The following is a 19353-nucleotide window of genomic DNA, read 5'->3' as shown; positions in this document are numbered from 1 at the left end:
TTTTCTCCTTCTCTTAATTCATACTGTGGTCATTCTGCACTTGGACTACTCCATTAATCTTCTGACATCCTGATTTAAGCCTCTCCCATTATAATATTTCATTCTACACAATATCACGTTAGCTTTCAAAAACCAAAATACTGGGTCATTCCTTTACTTTAAAACCTTCAATAATAGTAATGGTAATGGCTATCATTAGTTGAGTACTTACCATGTGTCAGGCCAGGCACTGCGGTACAAATTTTACATGAATTGTCTCTATTAATCCTTCAAAAATCCCATATTATTAACTCTATTTTGCAGATGAGAAAATTGAGGGTTGGTGATATTAAGTATCTTGTCCTCAGTGAAAAGGTTAAAGTAGAACTAGGTTCAAACCCAGGCAGTCTGACTCCAGAGGCTTAATCATCCAGTATTCTTAATTATCCAGAGGCTATACTGCTTAGCTTAAGTTTCAGATCCTCAACTTGGTGTACAAAAAATCCTTTCCAACTTCATCTCCTGCTTGCCAAGAACTTCACACAATACTGTCACATATTTCATGCTTTTTTCAAACTCCATGCCTTTCTGCTGCTGTTTTCTCTACCAGAAAATATTTTCTCTATCCCAGCCCTACCTTATATCTGAAGAAATTCTACTCATCCTTTAAGGCTCCGCTCAAAACATAATCCTTTCAGTAAAGTTTCCCTCCAGTTAAGACAGTTAATTCCTTTTTTACAGCTCCAACAGCACTTTGTATCTAATTCATTATATTATTTATTTGCAACAATGTCTCCCCCACCAGACTGCCTCCAAGAGAATCTATCTTACTTATTTCAATTCTGTATCCCTAATGCCTAGTATTATGTCTGGTACAAAGCACATACTCGATAAATGTTGCACAAATAAATGGTCCCAATCTTTTGCTTATTTGAATCTTACCCATTCTTCAAGACCTCTTTCCTCCTATACAAACCCTTGCTAGACCACTCCAGTCCAGAATCATCACTACCTTCTTTGAACTCAGCTTGCTGGGTCTGCCACTTATCTGGCAATTATTAATCACACCCAGCCTTATGACATAAATGATTAACTTTTTATGAGTACTTATTTCCCCAAGGACCAAGACTGTAGTTTATCTTTCACACTTCTGTTGTTTCCCTACAGTTTTTAGCTATACAGCAGGCATTAAATAAATATTTGCTATTTGATTACTCTGAATTTCCAAAATAAATTTTACATACCATACAAGGATGCCAATTAGCTTTAGCTTATTTCATCTCTGTGTATAAATAAACATTTTTATAATGAAATGAAGTCATATGATTGGCACTAAAACACACCTCATCTAATAAATCAAAATTCTTTCACCAAACTTTTCCTTATAACTCTTACCAATTCATTCAATAGCTCCGAACCTAAAACTTTTGCCTCACTACTGAACAGCTTTCCTCCTTGGCATTTTCCTTCTAAGATGACCTGTTGCCAGTGTTCTCTTTCCTTCTTTCTCTCTCTCTCTCTCTCTCTCTCTCTCTCTCTCTCCCTTTCTCTCTCTCTCCCTCTCTCTCTCTCTCTCTCATACACACACACACACACACACACACACACACACAATATTCTCTGTTCCTTTGCTTTCTATAGGACACATGGTACTGAAGATTTATTTTAGTATGCTGAACAGTTTAACAAAGGTGGAAAGAAAAAGAAAAATCATTTTCAAGAGTTATATTTTTTAGATAGGTAAGTCCACAAAATAGCTTTTGTAAACAAAAATTAAAATGCAAGTTGCTTTAAAATATAATGAAATAGAACTAGTAAAAAACATTGAAGTAGCTATGTGACCCCGAGACCTTTGTGGGTCATCTAAAAATCTGTAATGAAAATAAGCAATCCTAATAAAGCTAAGGTACTGGAAAACATGTTAGCCTCAGATTTATAAGCAGGGCAGCTGGCAACAGAACCTAAATGAATCATAAGGCTGCCCATCAGATATATAATAGCTAAAAAACCTACAACACACACTCTTTAGCATTTTGGTTCAATCTGAAAGTCTGATAATTTAAGAGATAAGGATAATATAACCTATGAAATAAAGAAAACATGTTGAATGCAAAAGAGAGTCACATTGTGGGTGCTAAAATGAACATATACACAATATAGACAATGCATTCTAAGTGATAAAGGTGAATTTTTGTGTCAGGAGTAATAGATTTAATAATCTCAAGGGATAATCTAGTTTTACAAATCTGGGACCTGATCTATACGGCAAAAAGTACATTTTAAAAGTATCTGGAAAGAAAAGGAAGTATCTGAACAATTCAGGCCAAGCAAATTTCCGGGCGAGGAGGGAGAGCAATATACATAAATTCAGGGTTTTATGCTTAAATTACACACACCAATTTTGCTGATGTGTCAATAAGGCATTCACGCCAATACAATCAGCTGTTTTTCCTAGTTTGTTTCTATTTTCTTATTTTCAACTTCCTATCTTAGCTAAAGATAGAAAAATGCTTAACAGAAAATTGTCAAGAGGGCATACTATCTCACCTAAACCACTTGGGCTACACCAACTTTCCAACAGAATTTGACCAGAGCCAGCAGCTGGAGCAGGCTTAGAACTGAACTTCTTTAACTAACCAGGAAACCTAATCACCCATAATCAGTGATATGGAATTACCACTAATAATTTCAGTGAATAATTTATACATGAATCACCTATAGTATCCCAAGATCTCAAACTTCACATGATGTGAATTTCAGGCATTTGATATTAAATACAGAAAGACCTACTTCCCCTTCAAAACCTATGTGACCATAAAATATAGGCCTCCTGACTAGAAGTGTAAGAGTATAAAATTTAGAGACAACAAGGAAAAGTTTCAGGGAGTAAAAAGACTACTTGTATTCAACGTCAACGATGGTCTCCATAACACTACTATGAAATGGTACTGATGCAAAACTAGCACATACTGGACTTAAAAGAAATCTGGATTTTTAACAAGTTAAACCTAAGTTGAACTAGCACTGTGGTCATATATCTTCAGGAAACTGGTGTTCTTTGTCATCAAATGCAACATGAGAGTACAATTATTGACTGAGAAAGACAAGAAAAGCTTGAAGATGAAATCTAAAAGGAGATTTGTATACGAAAGGTAAGTTTCCCAGTAACTTCCAAGGAAGCCAAGAGACTCCATGAGCAGCACAAACCAGTCTGTTGCACACTATATCTAAAGCATGTGATCCATATCAGTCATTCCAACTAGCTAACAAATTCCATGAAGAAAATTGTCTTGAAGAATATACTACAAAGCACATGAGATCTTATATCCATGAGCTCTACTAAACTATAATTTTCTTACCAACAAACTCCTATTTACCTAAATCAAGTGACTTTTATTTCATACCAATAAACTGCAAACATGACTGTGTCTTGCATTCAAAACTCACCCCTAAGGAATATGCCTTATGTCTGGAATCTTATTTTTACTGTATTAAAGCAGTACAAGGGAAATATTACCACATATTTGACAAGAAACAAGAAGATTCACAAGCATAAGGAGAGCATAAACTCACTGTTCAGCAATGTGACTGGTTGTCCCATCTAATAGTAGGGTGAAAAGTACCCAGGGAAATTAACAGACAGCACAAGTATACTGTCAGCAAATTAACAGGCAGCCCATGTCTCCTATTCCCACCCCCACAGAACTTCAGGATTTCACAATAGGATGAATGCCTGAACTACCAATCATTTTTCTTTCTCTTTTTTAAAAGATTTCTCAGGACAAGGATTCCATAAACTCTTTTTTAAGTTCATTCCAATAACTGGCCTGAAAAGATATACTATTAAGTTTTTTAAATTATCTACATAGCCTAGATACAAATTAGTGTTATTATTATTAAAGGAGACTCGAATTGACAAATTAAAATTAAAAAAACACAAAGGAAAAAGTTTTTCTTGTTTTTAAATATTTTAATGGAAACATGTCTAGTCAGATTTCCAAAACTGGGCTAACAGTGTTTACATTGTGCCAGTATACTTAAGAAGCTGAATTAAATAAATAAATAAAACAAATAAAAGTATCTATCTTTCAAAAATAAATGTGATACAATAACGAAACCTTTATTCTAAAATGATTTCAATTTACTGACCAAGCTACAGGATAAAGAAAAATCATTTCAAATTATGTTTTTCACCTCCGCAGCAGTGCTTCAAGTTGATGGGCTCTCCCAGAAAGCGTGGAAATCTTAAGCAACTCTCAATTAGCCCTCAATTTCTCTATTTTAAATTAATCTGCTGACCTGTGGTCGTTAAACAACCATAAATTCTGCACCAGCTGAGAAATATTTAATTTTTTCTTCTAGGGGGAGTGTGTGGGTGTCTGCCTGCAAAGGAGGGCTAACCCCTCTTGGCCTCTGACCAAAAAGTGTTGACGGTTTTCTACGTAAATGCTTCTTCCTATCCCTGAAGCTTTTTTCTCTTTTATGCTGTCTTTTTTCCATCTATTCTGCACTTAAAGCCGGGGCCCCCAAATTCTGGCTCGTCCCTTCACCCTTGTCCGATCCCATACAGTTCCCCCAATTTCCGCGCGGGGTGACACCTGAGGGCCGAACCCCTGCGGCTGGCGCTAACTAGGCGCGAATAGGGCAGACGGCTGTCATTGGGGAGCAGACGTGGGCCAAAGCCGAGGTGATTTCTGACTGCTCATCGCCCGGCGCCGCGTGGCTGAAGGTCTCCGAGCCCCTCGGTCCGCCCAGGCAAGCCAGGCGTGCAGCTGTCGCGGTGCAGGAAGCTAATCGCGGCCTTTGGGCCGCTTTTGACAGACCGGGCAGGAAAAGAAAGGTGCTCTGCGACTAGTAGCCTCACCCCTTCGGCTAGGAGGCCCCCCCAGGGCGAAACCCCCGCCACGGCCAGAAGGCAAGCGAGAGACCGCGGAGCCGCCGCCACCGACTCAGCCCAGCCCAGCAGGGGCCCGCCCAGGGGCCACTCCCCAAGGGAGGCAGCCAGTCATTCGCCCGCCCTTCCGGGCCCGCTCCGGAGGGGACGGTCTCCCGCCCGCCCTCACACAGCTACCTCCTCAGGCCAGGCCCTCAGGGCTTCGTCCACCTCTCACCTTTGACGACTCGGTCAGCCCCGGGAGGGGGCGGCGGGGGCGGGGGTGGGGGCGGTGCAGCCCGGGCCGGCTCCGGGGCGGCCATGCTGGGCCCGGGGCTCGGCTAGGCGCTGGGCCGGGCGGGGTTGGGGGCGGGGGCGGCGGCTACCAGAGCCAAGCGGCGGCGCCGCCGGGGAACATGGCGGACCCTCTTTCCCTACAGAGGGGCTAAGACCGGCATGCACCGCGCGTGCGGGGGCGGGGGCGGAGCAGGCTCTAGGGACTTGGGCAAAATTACTGAGGCTAGGAGAGAAACGGGACGAGCCAAGGGATCAGGTGAAAATTCTGGGCAGGCAGAAACAAAAGAGTGAGAAGAGATGGCTGTCTGCATCTAGTTGCTGCGGTGAATGAGTGCTAGGGAAAACGACACCAGCTTTTATGGAGCTCCCAGTAAGATGGGGTGACGATCAAACCTAAGAATCTCCTACTAATAGAGAAAAAATATATAACAATTTGACTACCGAATCCGGGTACTTTGGTTGGTAACTGAAAGGAGAAATAGAGGAAGCATTCTAGATTCTAGAGCAAAGCAACAGTTCAGAATGGAGTCTGAGAGAGAATCTGACTGACCCTTGTGTTTAGAGCCTGGAACTGTCAAGAGTCTGGAGGCACAGAGTAACAATGCAGGTAGAGCAGACTAGGCTCCAAGGGTTAAGAATCAAAACACGTAAGAGGAAAGAAAGGGATGACACCACGAGACGTTCAAAGAGTACAGAATTCACCTGAAAAGGACACAGCCTCCCTCTTGATTCATTCAGAAAACAGAGATTCCGAAGGCAGAGGAGTAAGTAGGGAACTGGAAATTAGTTCCTCATAAGAAATACCTCACAGGATATTTCTCTGCATATACAGAAATGTGGGCCCAGGTTTTCTATGGAAACTTTATAGAGACGGACATTCATGGGGAACGGAGTAGTGGGACAAGAACTGACTGTTCGGGACTTCCCTGCTGGCACAATGGTTAAGAATCTATCTGCCTGCTAATGCAGGGGACACGGGTTCGAGCCCTGGTCTGGGAAGATCCCACGTGCTGTGGAGCAATTAAGCCTGTGCACCACAACTACTGAGCCTGTGCTCTAGAGCCTGCATGCCGCAACTACTGAGCCCGAGAGCCACAACTACTGAAGCCCACACACCTAGAGCCTGTGCTCCGCAACAAGAGAAGCCACCGCAATGAGAAGCCCGTGCACCACAACGAAGAGTAGCCCCCGCTCGCCACAACTAGAGTAAGCCCATGCGCAGCAAAGACCCAGTGCAGCCAAAAATAAATTAATTTAAAAAAAAAAGAACTGACTGTTCAATCAATAATTATTAGAAGTGTGTATGACACCAGGAAAGGTACTGGATCATGAACAGAGACCAGCATATCCACTAAGATCTATATATCTTGATGGCATAGGATTCAAGTAGCATAGGGTGAGAAATGCCTGCGCATCCTCCTGCTCAATACTACATGTGCTCAGAATGTGTTCAAAATAGATGGAGATAATTAGATAAGCAGTTGTTCAAAGGTCTCAAAGAGCACCTCTCTACCTCTTCATTTCGTCAATCTCAGTGATCGTGAGAGCTGGGGTAAAACGGAAGAGAAATGCCCAATGGGTATTCTTTGCAAAGGGAACTCACAAAATATTTTTTAGAGGGAGGTGAATTTGGGAGTGAGGCAGGGGTGAAAATGGATCTTTCTGGCATGGAAGTGCAATAATTCCACAGGGGAAGGGGAGGGGCAGCCATGGGAAGAGAGCAAGGAAAGGATACGAGGCGCATCACAAACTTGTAGAGGGAGGGCACCAAGAGTACCTAGATCAGGAGTGAGTTTGTAAGAGGAGTTTGAATCCCCAGAAAATCTCCCTAAGGAGGGAAGGAGAAAGTGTGTAATGTGTTGAGTGCCTCTTGGCAGGAAAGGGATAGAAAATATACTAGTGGCAATAATAACAAGGAAAGTCACTCCATATTAGGACCCATTGACTCCTACCTTGAATATATACCTTTCAACTATCCTTCAATTCCTCTTTGGCTGCTCACTTTCACTCAGTCAAAAGCCATATACAGAGCCCCAGGCCACTGGGAATTGGTATTTCTTGCTTCTCCAGGCTTCCCCACCCCAATACAAAAGAGCAAGAGCATACAAAAGGGATTAAATAGACAATTAAGTGACAAGGAATTAAATAGAACTATCTTATAGATTTATTAATGAAAAATACTTTACAAAAACAGTATGTTTGGCCCTAAAATAGTTCAGCTGACTCTCAGGGTTTACAACGGCGACTGAGCGAGTGGCAGTAATGGCTCTGCTGCTGAGGACAGGAGGGTATGTTAGTGTGCCTGACTCCTTCTGTTCAGAAGAGCAATTGTTATGTTGGCAGCCTCGCATTCTAGGCCAAAAGTTTGAAGGCAGAGGGACAATCTGGGCAGGTGGGTTAGCCTGAATGTTGTGGTCAAGACCAAGACTACAGGGCTACATGTCCCTCCAAGGATGGGGGATTGGGAAGACAGAAGGTCAGGTAATAGGGACAGGTGGATAAAACAAAGAAGTTGGTAATATAATAAGGAACAGAATACGAGGGCTCAGGTGGAGGTGGGGGCATAGAGTATTCAGGAATAAAACGGTGACCCTAAGATCCTAAGGAATGGCTAGTGTCCAGAGTAATATGGATTCATCTTTAAGGTGGGTCAAATAAAGCCCTAAACAGCAGCTGCTTCCTTTTGCTAGGTGAATGGAAATTGGAATTTCAAATATTCCCTCTCAAAGAGCCAGGTCTCTTTAGCGGTTCCTGGCACCCCTAGGAGAAGGTGCCAACTCTATGCTGAGATGAGACTAGCACAGCCCCAGCAGGGATGCAGGGTACCAACTCTGCAGAGAAAGCTGTGGCTCCAGGAGAGGAAAGGGGTGACCTTTACCACCTGCTGTGCTGCATGGCTCTAGCCCTGATCTGCTCTCTTCCAGGGGCATCTGCTAGAACAAACAGAAACTCCTCTCTCCCTGTCCTCCTGTGCCCAGATTGCAGGGTGTAACTGCTTTGCCTCCAGTCATCATCTGGGGGCATATCTACTCTTCGAGGACCAGGGGCTCGAAACCCTGGAACAGGACCTGAATTCCAAGCTGACCTCAGGGGTACACGAAGACTGCTTGACGGCAGAGACACAGGGTAAACAATGGGAAGGTGGGAGGGTGAATGGAAAAGATCCTCCCAGGACTGAGCATGAGGAACCTGAAGGCCCTGGTGTCTCTCTGGTAGTGTGGCAGTGTGAGTTAGCTGAGGCTTGCACCCTGGAGTAGTCAGGAATCTGGCGCCAATATGCTGGTTGGTCTCTGACCATGCTCCCCAGGAGGCATCTGTTCTGGTTCGATGGGGGAGACTCCGGTAGTTCAAAGTCCTTCCTGTGTGCTTGACCGCTTCGGAAGTTTCACCCCTGTCACACATAGCCAGAAACTGCTGGACACTCCTCGAAGTTCCTGGGAAGAGAAAAGAAACCCAACGATTGAGCATCTTCAGTAAAACCATTCTCCTTTCCAGAAGACCATTTCTGGCTGTTCCTTCCAACTCCCCACCTCTCCAAGAACATACACATAAGGGAAAGAAGGAACCTAGTTTTGCTTTTAATTTCATTTTTTAAAATTCTTAATAAACATTAAAATCAAGTCTCTTACCTCCAACCTGTGCAAATGAAACAGTCTCCTGGATGTTGCCATACTTCTGTCTCACTGCACTATAATCCTTCCTCCAAAAGACACACACACACACACACACACACACACACACACACAGTCACACACAAATGGCTCTCTAATATTGCAAATGTATGTTCTCACTGTGACAACTTTACTCCTTAAGAGCCACCACTCCAAAACATCACTCAGTTTTTCTGAACATGGTACCTTCACTGAAGTTAAGCTGTGTCTGCTTACATTCTTGCTCATTCTCCAAGATCTCTGCTTTTGTTTGCACCACTCCCACATACATAATGTGAAATGCCTTTTCTATACATTGATTCCCCTTTACTTAAAAGAAACAAAATAACTAATTTTCAAAAAATCACTTCTAAACAATATTTTTCATTCTTTATTTTAAAATTCCATCAACACCTGTACTATACTTACACATATGTATATCTGACTGTTGAAACTCTGAGCTCTTTGAGAGCAGAGAGCTGCCTTCATTCTTCCCTGTATTCACTGTAGCATTTGGTGCAGAACAAGTTGCAATAAATGCTGCCTGACTAATCAGATACCCCTAATAACTGTCAAAGGAGGCTGGCTACCTGGCTGTTCCACTGAGTAATATGAAGTCCATTTGTCCAGAAGGCCTGCGTATCCAAAGCTCCCTAAAATTTGGACACAAATATCAACAATACTACTCTATCTTCTGTTCTAAGAATGACAACCATCCCTTGCCCTGGGGATTTACATATCCACAGACAGGTTTCTCAACCTCGGCACTACTGATATTTTGGGCTGACAGTTCTTTGTTTTGGGGGTGGGATGGGGTGTGCAAGGAAACTGCTTATGCATTGCTGGATGTTTAGCAGCATCCCTGGCCCTTCTACCCACTATATGCCAGTAGCACCTCCCCTTTCCCGTTGAGAATCACTGCCTTAAACTGTAGATTCAGCCCATAAGGAGGAAAAGGAACAAATCTAGCTGTGGAGGGTCAAAGCCAAAAGGATACTGTCCACCTTCCCCAGGATTGTCTGGGTCTCTATACATGGCATGGATATTCCAAGGGTCTTTCCAAGTCTCCCATTCACACCTCGTCCTCCTAGATCAGGGGTCCCCAACCCCGGAGCCACGGTCTGCTATCTGTCCATGGCCTGTTAGGAACCAGGCCACACAGCAGGAGGTGAGCAGCAGGGGAGCAAGCGAAGCTTCATCAGTATTTACAGCCACTCCCCATCACTCGCATTACCGCTGGAGCTCTGCCTCCTGTCAGCATTATGGCGAGTTGTATAATTATTTCATTATATATTACAATGTAATAGTAATAGAAGTAAAATGCACAATAAATGTAATGCGCTTGAATCATCCCCAAACCATCCCCCCTGCCCCTCCCATCTGTGGAAAAATTGTCTTCCACGAAACTGGTCCCTGGTGCCAAAAAGGTTGGGGACCGCTGTCCTAGACCATCGCTCAACTGAGACTCGGGATAGAAGGAGAGGAAACTAGCTGATAGAGATGACACTTCCTGTTTTGGGGGATCTTAAAGACTAGGTATTAACTCCCCTTGGTCACTTAAAAGCATATCCTATCATGACTGAAGCAATTCATTTTCATGGGTAGTTAGATTCTGGGAGCTCTGGTCTAGACCATGTTGCCCAAGAAATGATTCAACCATAATTCATCTTTAAAGCAGTCATTCATATCCCTTTACAACCCCACCTGTGACCCCTCTTCCCCCACCCCCCAACAGGTGTACTGATTTGATTCTTCCAAGTCCCTGGAAATGTACCACATTCCAGCACATAATAGTAGATTGTGGGGAGAGTTACCTGGGGGTCTATGGGGCTCCCCTGCCACGCTGGGCATCAAGACATCTGGGGACAGGAACTGTGGTTGGGATGGGTAGAGTTGGGGACCAAGGAGAAACACAGGAGGGTCATGGATGACAGGGAGGGAAGAGGAGCTGGAACAACGGTGCCCGGTTTCCAAAGGCTTTTTCCTCGCGTTTGATGAATCCTTATAATGAGACAAGACAAAAAAACATAGAGATGAGGATTAACACAGAGCAGGATATGGTTGGGTAAACAGTGAGGAAAGCAGGGGGAGATGGAAGGAACTAGAGTAAAAGCATTCCTTAATCTAGAGAGGGACCCAATTTACTTGTCACTCTCCCTATCAGCCCCTCTAGGAAACATCCTGACCACTATGAACTGGAGACACCAAACTACAGACTCTCTTCCCTTAATCTATCTTCCTCATAACCCTCACCTTCCCAAACCTAACATCAAGGTCTTTAGCAAACTCCTTAATGCTAATAGTAGAATTAGAGAGATTGTGATAGAAATTTAAAAATAGAGAAGAGGGGAATTCCCTGGCGGTCCAGGACTATGTGCTTTCATTGCTAAGGGCACAGGTTCAATCCCTGGTCAGGGAACGAAGATTCCACAAGCTGCTCAGCATGGCCAAAAAAAAAAAAAAAAAAGTAACAAAAGCCTCTAAAAAATACATATTTAAAAATTAAGAAATTAAAAATAGAGAAGAAATGAGAGAAATTCAGAAAGCCTGAGAGATTGAAAAAGAAAATTCTACACTCTCTCTAAATATTGGGAACTAATATATATCTCCCTAAATGTACAATCAAAAACTCTCTATTTCATCTCTCCCATTACTGCTACACTCTACAGTCTCCACTTTGGTGCTGCCTGTCAAGTTTGTACCCATTGATGCTTATGACCTGCTCTATGCTCCATTCAACATTCACTTCTGTGGCAAAATCTCTGAAATATCCCCTTTAACATATGAAACACTAATATGTCCAAAATTGAACCAACATTCTTCCAAACTCCTCCTCCTGGTACCGTATTTTCTTGTCACCTAGACTGAAATGTTGACATTGCCCTTGATTTTGCACTTTTCTTCCACAATTCCATTAGTTACCTATGCCATGTAATGTCATTTCTACCTATAGGTTTGTTTTTTTTTTTGCAGTACGCGGGCCTCTCACTGTTGTGTCCTCTCCCGTTGTGGAGCACAGGCTCCGGACTCGCAGGCTCAGCGGCCATGGCTCACGGGCCCAGCCACTTAGCGCCATGTGGGATCTTCCCGGACCGGGGCATGAACCCGTGTCCCCTGCATCGGCAGGCGGACTCTCAACCACTGCGCCACCAGGGAAGCCCTCTACCTATAGGTTTTATATTTAAACTCAATTGGACCACTGCAGCAGCCTCCAATTTAGTCTTCCTATCTCCAGCCCACTACCTCCTTAGTGTGGCCTGCAAGTTCCTATGTGATATGGCAATGCTGATCTTTCTCACTTTATCTCCTACCATTCCTGTGCCTTTTACACTCTAACCTTTTTAACATTCCTCAGACACACCAAGCTCATTCCACCTCAGGGCCTTTACACTCTGCGTTTCTGTTACCGGGAATGTTCTTCCCGTGGCTTACACCTTCATGTCACTGAGGTCTCTGATCAAATGTTACTTTCTTAGAGCTGATTTCCCTCACTACTCTATCAAAAATAGCCCTGAGAATAACCACTATTACCTCTTTACTCCTTATCCTCTTCCTTTGCTTTATTCTTCTTTATCACACATTGTCTGGGGTTTACTTGTTTATTGTCTTTCTCTCCTAGTAGAATACACTTATTTTCACTCCAGTATCCCCAGCACCTTGAACAGCTCCTGGAACATTACAGGCACTTAATAAATAATATATTAAATAAAATAATCTATATTCCAGTATATCTTATTTCCTTTACTAGATTGTAAGATATTTTGTGTTGTTCCATCAGTGTGTGCTCATAGCACCTAACAACAGCATGGCACATGGTAGGCATTTACCATATAGCATAAGGACCAGGTGCTAGTCCTCTCGGCATGTGACACAGCCATAGAAGAAAGAGACACCACTCTTCACTGGTTTCCTTTCTATCTCTCTGGTCTCTTTTACCAAGTCTCCTTTTCGGGTTCTTCAGAAGAACCACCTCAAATCTGATACTCTTCAGGGATATGTCCTGGTTCCTCGCCTCTTTTTGTAATACTCTTTTCCTCTTTTTAGTGGCTATGATTCTCGAATCTCAATTTCAAGTTTATATGTCTCACAACCAAAGGCCTACCAGATACCTGTCTCCACTCAAGCTTAATATATCCAAAATTGCAGATATCTCTCCCCCCAAATATATTCCTGCTTCTCCTCCCTCAAATATTATCATTATCAACCTACAACTCCTAGATATTATCCTTGATTCTCCTTTCTCCATATCCAGGCAAGCAGGTACCAAACACATTAATTTTTACTTCCTAATTGGCTCTCCAGTATGTCCACTTCTATCCTCCTGAACTCCTTACTGTGGTTCATGATATGACCCTTGTTTATAGTGTTTCCAGTCCCACTTGTCAATACTCTCCATCCTTCCCTCACCAGACTCTAATCATGCCATACCAATGAGCTTCTTTTAACTCAGTTAATGTCTGCTTCAGGTCCCTTTATCTGCTACATTCTTTTTACTTCCTGTAGGAAGACTTCCCTGATTCTTCAAGCCTGGTTTAGATGTCCCCTCTATTATGCTTCCATAGCATTAAATCCTATCATATTATATTACAATTGTTTATTTATCTGTCTCCCCCAGTAGACTGTAAAGTCATGAGAGCAGGGACTGTATCTAGTTCACTCACCACCACTTCCCCAGCATCTGGCACAATACCTAGAACATAAGCTCAAAAAGCATTTGTTTAAAAGAATGAATCGGGACTTCCCTGGCAGTCCAGTGGTTAAGACTTCGGCTTCCAATGCAGGGGTTGTGGGTTCGATCCCTGGCAGGGAGCTAAGATCCCACAGGCTTCGTGACCAAAAAACCAGAACATAAAACAGAAGCAATTTTGTAACAAATTCAATAAAGACTTTAAAAAAATGGTCCACATCAAAAAAATAAAAAAAAGAACGAATCAATGAATAAATGAATGATACAGAAGTCAGGACAAAGGAAGCCAACTCTCCTAGGAAAATAACAATTCGCCATTAAAGGTATATGAGAACAAATATTGGGAAGAAAAGGCCACCTTTTCCAAAAAGAATGGCCAACTGTTCAGAGCTCTTTAGAAACTTATGAGCAATAAACTGGAAAAAATGACTACCTCTAGGGAAAGAAGTTGGATCTGAAGAAGTGGTGGAAGAGACAGTTTTCTTTTTGTACATTTTTATATCACATATTTAAGACCTGTTTTTTAGTATTTATCAAACTGACCTGGTGAGCATGCTTCAATATACTGGTGCTTTGTATCCTGACCCCTACTGAAATAAAAATTCAACTTGCTTTGGGCAAGTGTGTGAAATTCTCAAAAGGCACGTTTTAGAAACCCAACCACTGAAACTATTTGAATTAGCTGATCTCTGCTGACTTGGGTGTCCCTGTCCCTTTCACATATAGACTACTGCATTAATGCCATAATGAAAAGCCCCAAGGATGAGGATTTTAAATCATTTTCCTTCTCTTGCTAATGTACATGCTTCATTTCAGCTTGAAAGCACACTGGACCCTACTCAGTCATGTACTAGGATGGGGAAGAAAAGGCAAAAAAATACTCCAACCCATCTCTTATCTTCTTCCTTTGATTAGTACAGTGGGTTCTAACCCAGTCAGCAGCAGTGGCTTCTCCAAGACTCCTCTTGAGGCTGCTAGTACTCTTCTCATCCTGGGGAAGCCTATAATACACCTTCCAGAACTGCTACAGAGAAGGGACATTCTTCTAGGCTCCAAGTAAATGTGTGTCAAGAAAATAATGACTATGTGTCCTCATTTTTGCTGAGTGCATATGGCTTTCCCCCAGATTACAACTTTCAGCTTCTCCTGCCCCTTCACCTGCAGTATATTTTTACCTAGCAAGAGAAAGAGGATGCTCTGAATAGATAGACCCTGATTCTACTTACAAAACTGTGGGAAGAGACTGGGACGTCCTCCCTCTCTGAGACAACGGTGCCACTGAGACTGCGTGAGATGCGCCGAAAGTTCTCTGCACCATACTGATCATCCTCCCCACACTCCCTGCTGGGGCCTCGGCCAGGTGCAGCCTTCAAACACACAGACACACACAGGCAGACACAGAACACCAGACATGTGGTTTTCCCACAGACCCTGTCCCGGGGGATATGGGAGAGAATAGGGTAAGACTCACTAGTAGATATCTGAATTAGACGTATTTAAAAGGTAGTGGCCATGTGGCAATCTCCTCTCACTCAAAAGAAGCCCAATCTGGGACGAAGTGAGAGAGTAGCATTGACATATGTACACTACCAAATGTAAAATAGATAGCTAGTGGGAAGCAGCCGCATAGCACAGGGAGATCAGCTCAGTGCTTTGTGACCACCTAGAGGGGTGGGATAGGGAGGGTGGGAGGGAGATGCAAGAGGGAGGGGATATGGGGATATAGGTATATGTATAGCTGATTCACTGTTATACAGCAGAAACTAACACAACACTGTAAAGCAATTATACTCCAATAAAGATGTTAAAAAAAAGAAAAAGAAGAAGCCCAATCATAGACCTTCTTCTCTTCCAACAGCCCCACATTACCATGCCGCTGCTTTACCACCAACCCTACCACTCATCTCTCTCCATAATTCTTTCCCAACACATCACCCCATGCCCAAAACTTTAGCACCTGAGGTGGCTACCTGAGAAGTAGACACTGTATTGGCTTCATGGAGACTGTGCTCTATTTCTGCTGTTGGGGTCTTTGAGAGATCAAGGCCAGGGGCTGAGCGCAACCTCCTTCCTACACCATCTGTAGAGCCTGAGGAGGAAAACATAAATACAAGTTGAAGCCATCTCTTCTCCTGGAGTCTAAACTCAGCCTGGCAGCACAGAACTCAGGAATTCTTGTTTCATTAAATAACAAATATGCATCTCTGAATCCACTGGAGGATGGGCTCCTGGAATGTAGAAACAGGAGTTTCAGAATATGGATAGCTTCCTATAAGACCATAAGGATCTCAGAACACAGGCCTTGAAGAACCTTGTTGAGAAAGGGCTCTGTGGACAGATAGCTGAATAGTAAATATAATCAGCTTTGCTTCTGTCAGCCTTGGGCCCAAGACTTATAATACATACAGAGGAAATTATCTGATATAGTGATTCTCTAGAGTGTCTGTGATGACAAAGGAACTATTATCTCCAGTCTGATTAGGAATTGAAAATTATCATAGTAATCACATATTAAACCGACTCATTTTAGAAAGCAGGAAAATGAGTTCCAGGATCTGACAAGTAGTAAGTAGTTTAACCAGGATTAAAACTCAAGTCTCTGCACTTACACTTCCAGTTATATACTATGAGCAGGAGCTCTTCAGCAACATTTTGTATGTGCAGTGCTCTTTTACTTCCCCCATTAGCTTCTCTCTTTTTTTTTTTTTTTCCTGTACACGGGCCTCTCACTGTTGTGGCCTCTCCCGTTGCGGAGCACAGGCTCCGGACACGCAGGTTCAGTGGCAATGGCTCACGGGTCTAGCCGCTCCGTGGCATGTGGGATCTTCCCGGACCGGGGCACGAACCCGTGTTCCCTGCATCGGCAGGCGGACTCCCAAGCACTGCGCCAGCAGGGAAGCCCCAGCTTCTCTCTTTTCTTCACTTAAATTCTAAACAAATTCTAAATGTTTATCTCTTCCTCAAAATCTTGCGAGACTATTAAGAGATGAGCTGTTCCAAACTGGATATGTGACTCCCAAGGCGCTCACCCCAATACAACTAATTAAGCCTTCCATTCTGAAAATGCACACATCCTTGACCTACATTTGATATATATGTCTATTGCCAATTCATGTCTTGATTTGTTATTTTGATTCTGATATTGCTGATATACTAAGCAAGAAGGCCAGTTATTTTCAATATTTCCTTGTGCTTAAATGCAGTGGTTCCAATACTACCTCAGATTCATCTAGAACTTTTAAAAACTACAGCTTTGTGTACCTCTCTGCAGACCTACTGAATCAGAATCTTTCTGGCTGGAGCCTGGGAATATTTATTTTTAAAAGGTTTCCACAAAAAGTGTGGGAGAATATCCTCAAACATTGTTGGAAGAAATGTGAAATGTTATAGTTTTCCTAAAAAGCAATCTAGAGATAACCATTAAGACTGAAAATATATTTATCCTCTTAACCAATAGTTCTACTCCTGGGAATAAGAAGCAAAACTATCTGTTTATTGCGGCCTTGTTTGTAGTGGCCAAGAACTAGAAATAAAGTAATGCCCATCTATAGCAGAATGGCTAAATACATTACAGTATCCTCAATATCAAATATTGTCCAGCCACTAAAAAGAATGAATTGAGTTAAACTAGATGACTTAGAGGAATTTTCATCAAGTATTGTTGAGTTAAAGGAAAAAAATCTGTAATATTATCCCCAAACAAAAAAAACACTATATATGTAGGTCTATATAGGATTATATGAACAGAGAAATACAGAAATATGCACATTAGACTACTGTCTGAGAAGGTGGTGGGGGATAAATGGTAGGGATTGATTTGAGGGAAGGAGAGAGAAACAAAAATTGTCTGTAGTAAAAACAACATAGGAACTTCCCTGGCTGTCTAGTGGTTAAGAATCTGCCTTACAATGAAGGATACATGGGTTCGATCCCTGGTCAGGGACTAAGATCCCACATGCCATGGGGCAAGTAAGCCCATGCCCCGTAACTACTGAGCATGCAGGCCACAACTAGAGAGCCCATGTGCCACAACTACTGAGCCCACGTGCTCTGGAGCCTGCACGCTCTGGAGCCCGTGCACCACAGCTACAGAGAAGCCTGCCCAGCGCAGCAAGGGGCACATATACCGCAACGGAAGATCCTGCATGCCACAACTAAGACCCGACGCAGTCAAAAATAAAATAAAATAAAATAAATAAATAAATATAAAACAACAACAACAACAATCATGTGTGCTATGATCCCATTTATATAAAATTATTCTGGGCTTCCCTGGTAGTGCAGTGGTTAAGAATCTGCCTGCCAATGCAGGGGACACAGTTCGAGCCCTGGTCCAGGAAGATCCCACATGCCACGGAACAACTAAGCCCTTGCACCACAACTACTGAGCCTGTGCTCTAGAGCCCGTGAGCCACAACTACTGAGCCTACGTGCCACAACTACTGAAGCCCATGTGCCTAGAGCCTATGCTCTGCAACAAGAGAAGTCATCGCAATGAGAAGCCCGCGCACTGCAACAAAGAATAGCCCCTGCTCGCTGCAACTAGAGAAAGCCCGCGCACAGCAACGAAGACCCAACGCAGCCAAAAATAAATAAATTTATTTTAAAAATAATAATAATAAAATTTTTCTTCCTTTTTTAAAAAAACCCATTCTTCAGGTGACTATGATGGACAGCCAGATTTAAGAATTACAGCTGTAATGGTTAGAATTTGGTGCTCCTCTAATCAAGTCAAGTGTGATTCCTACCTAGACAAGAAGGTAGCCATTGGAACCTCCTGATTCCTTTAAAGATACTTAAACAGAGGTGGAGGTGGCCTTCTGTAAGGAGTACTGTTGAGGGGACTTCTTGATTTGATAGAATTAAGGTGACATCTACTCACTGATCAATAGTAACAAGAAGAAAGACTACCAGACATTATGTACTTCTTGATATGATATAAGAAGTCTAAGTACTACCTATGAAATATTCTTATTTTTAAAAAGTAAACCTGATTTTAATCAAGAATCAAACCTTCTAGCCCTAAGTACCAAGTTATAGGGAAAAAGAGGGTCTTAGGAGAACATGTTTTAAAAACAAAATGACAACAAAAAAACCTCTCCTAGAATATAATCTAAAACGTGGAAGACAAATGACCAAATTTCTTCAACAAATAAATGGCAAGGGGAAAAAAGAGACAGGAATCTTACAGGCTTAAAAGAAGCCTTGAGACACATCAACAAAATGCAATGTGTGGATCTTGTTTGGATTCTGATTCGAAATAAACCAACTGTGAAAAGACACCTGTGGGACAATTGAAAAAAATTGAATACTGGCTAGTTACTGTATTATATTAAGAAATTATTGCTAATTTTTTAGGTATAATAATATTATAGTTCTGCGTTTTAAAAGAGTCTTTATTTCTTAGAGATACATTCCAAACTATTTATGGAGGAAATGATATAATGTCTGGGATTTGCTTTAAAATAATCCAGTGGGGAGGGAAAGTGGCAGGGGCGGGGGAGGGGTCCCTAAATCAAAATCAGCCATCGGTTGATAATTGATAATCATCTTGGAAGTTAGTGATAAGAACAAGGGGGTGATTATAGCATTTACTCTTTACTTTAGAATATATTTGAAGTTATCCATAACAAAACATTATTTTTAATTTTTAAGATGATGTGTGAGCAACTTCAAAATACTATGAAATTTAGAATATAGGTCAAGGGCAGTGTTCACATAACCCTTTAGGAACTATAGTCATGTCAAAACTAATCTGGTTGCAAAATACCACATTCTATATGATTCTATTTATATGAAATGTCCAAAATAGGTCATCTATAGGCAGAAAATAGATTAGAGGTTTACTGGGGAGTGAATACTAATGG

General features: G+C 42.3%; 2 protein-coding genes across 19 annotated transcripts in view; both read right to left on the bottom strand.

Annotated features, from left to right (window-relative positions):
• PPP3CB (protein phosphatase 3 catalytic subunit beta) overlaps positions 1-5988 on the bottom strand; it is a 48722-nt gene extending 42734 nt beyond the window's left edge. For 9 of the 10 annotated variants that reach the window (XM_027129887.1, XM_027129892.1, XM_027129888.1 and 6 more), the window contains exon 1: positions 5091-5988. In XM_027129887.1, coding sequence (XP_026985688.1) covers positions 5091-5175 — 85 coding nt within the window. In that variant the 5' untranslated portion in view covers positions 5176-5988. Of the gene's footprint in view, positions 1-4173; positions 4997-5090 lie in introns of those variants that run through there. The other variant, XM_027129894.1, reaches the window with a different exon arrangement.
• A 1302-nt stretch (positions 5989-7290) lies between these two features.
• Positions 7291-19353, bottom strand: part of USP54 (ubiquitin specific peptidase 54) — a 73005-nt gene continuing 60942 nt past the window's right edge. For 6 of the 9 annotated variants that reach the window (XM_027129883.1, XM_027129878.1, XM_027129879.1 and 3 more), the window contains 4 exons: positions 15457-15575; positions 14713-14853; positions 10614-10800; positions 7291-8583 (listed from right to left, as the gene is read on the bottom strand). In XM_027129883.1, coding sequence (XP_026985684.1) covers positions 8024-8583; positions 10614-10800; positions 14713-14853; positions 15457-15575 — 1007 coding nt within the window. In that variant the 3' untranslated portion in view covers positions 7291-8023. Of the gene's footprint in view, positions 8584-10613; positions 10801-12330; positions 12468-14712; positions 14854-15456; positions 15576-19353 lie in introns of those variants that run through there. The other 3 variants (XR_003437876.1, XM_027129880.1, XM_027129885.1) reach the window with 3 other exon arrangements.

The sequence above is a fragment of the Aethalodelphis obliquidens genome, unplaced genomic scaffold (genome assembly GCF_003676395.1).
Source record: "Aethalodelphis obliquidens isolate GAN/ISIS:26980383/991018 unplaced genomic scaffold, ASM367639v1 scaffold37, whole genome shotgun sequence".
In the NCBI taxonomy this organism is placed as follows: Eukaryota; Metazoa; Chordata; class Mammalia; order Artiodactyla; family Delphinidae; genus Aethalodelphis; species Aethalodelphis obliquidens.
The sequence above is the reverse complement of the archived record's forward strand: the minus strand, read 5'-3'. Positions and strand labels throughout refer to the sequence as shown.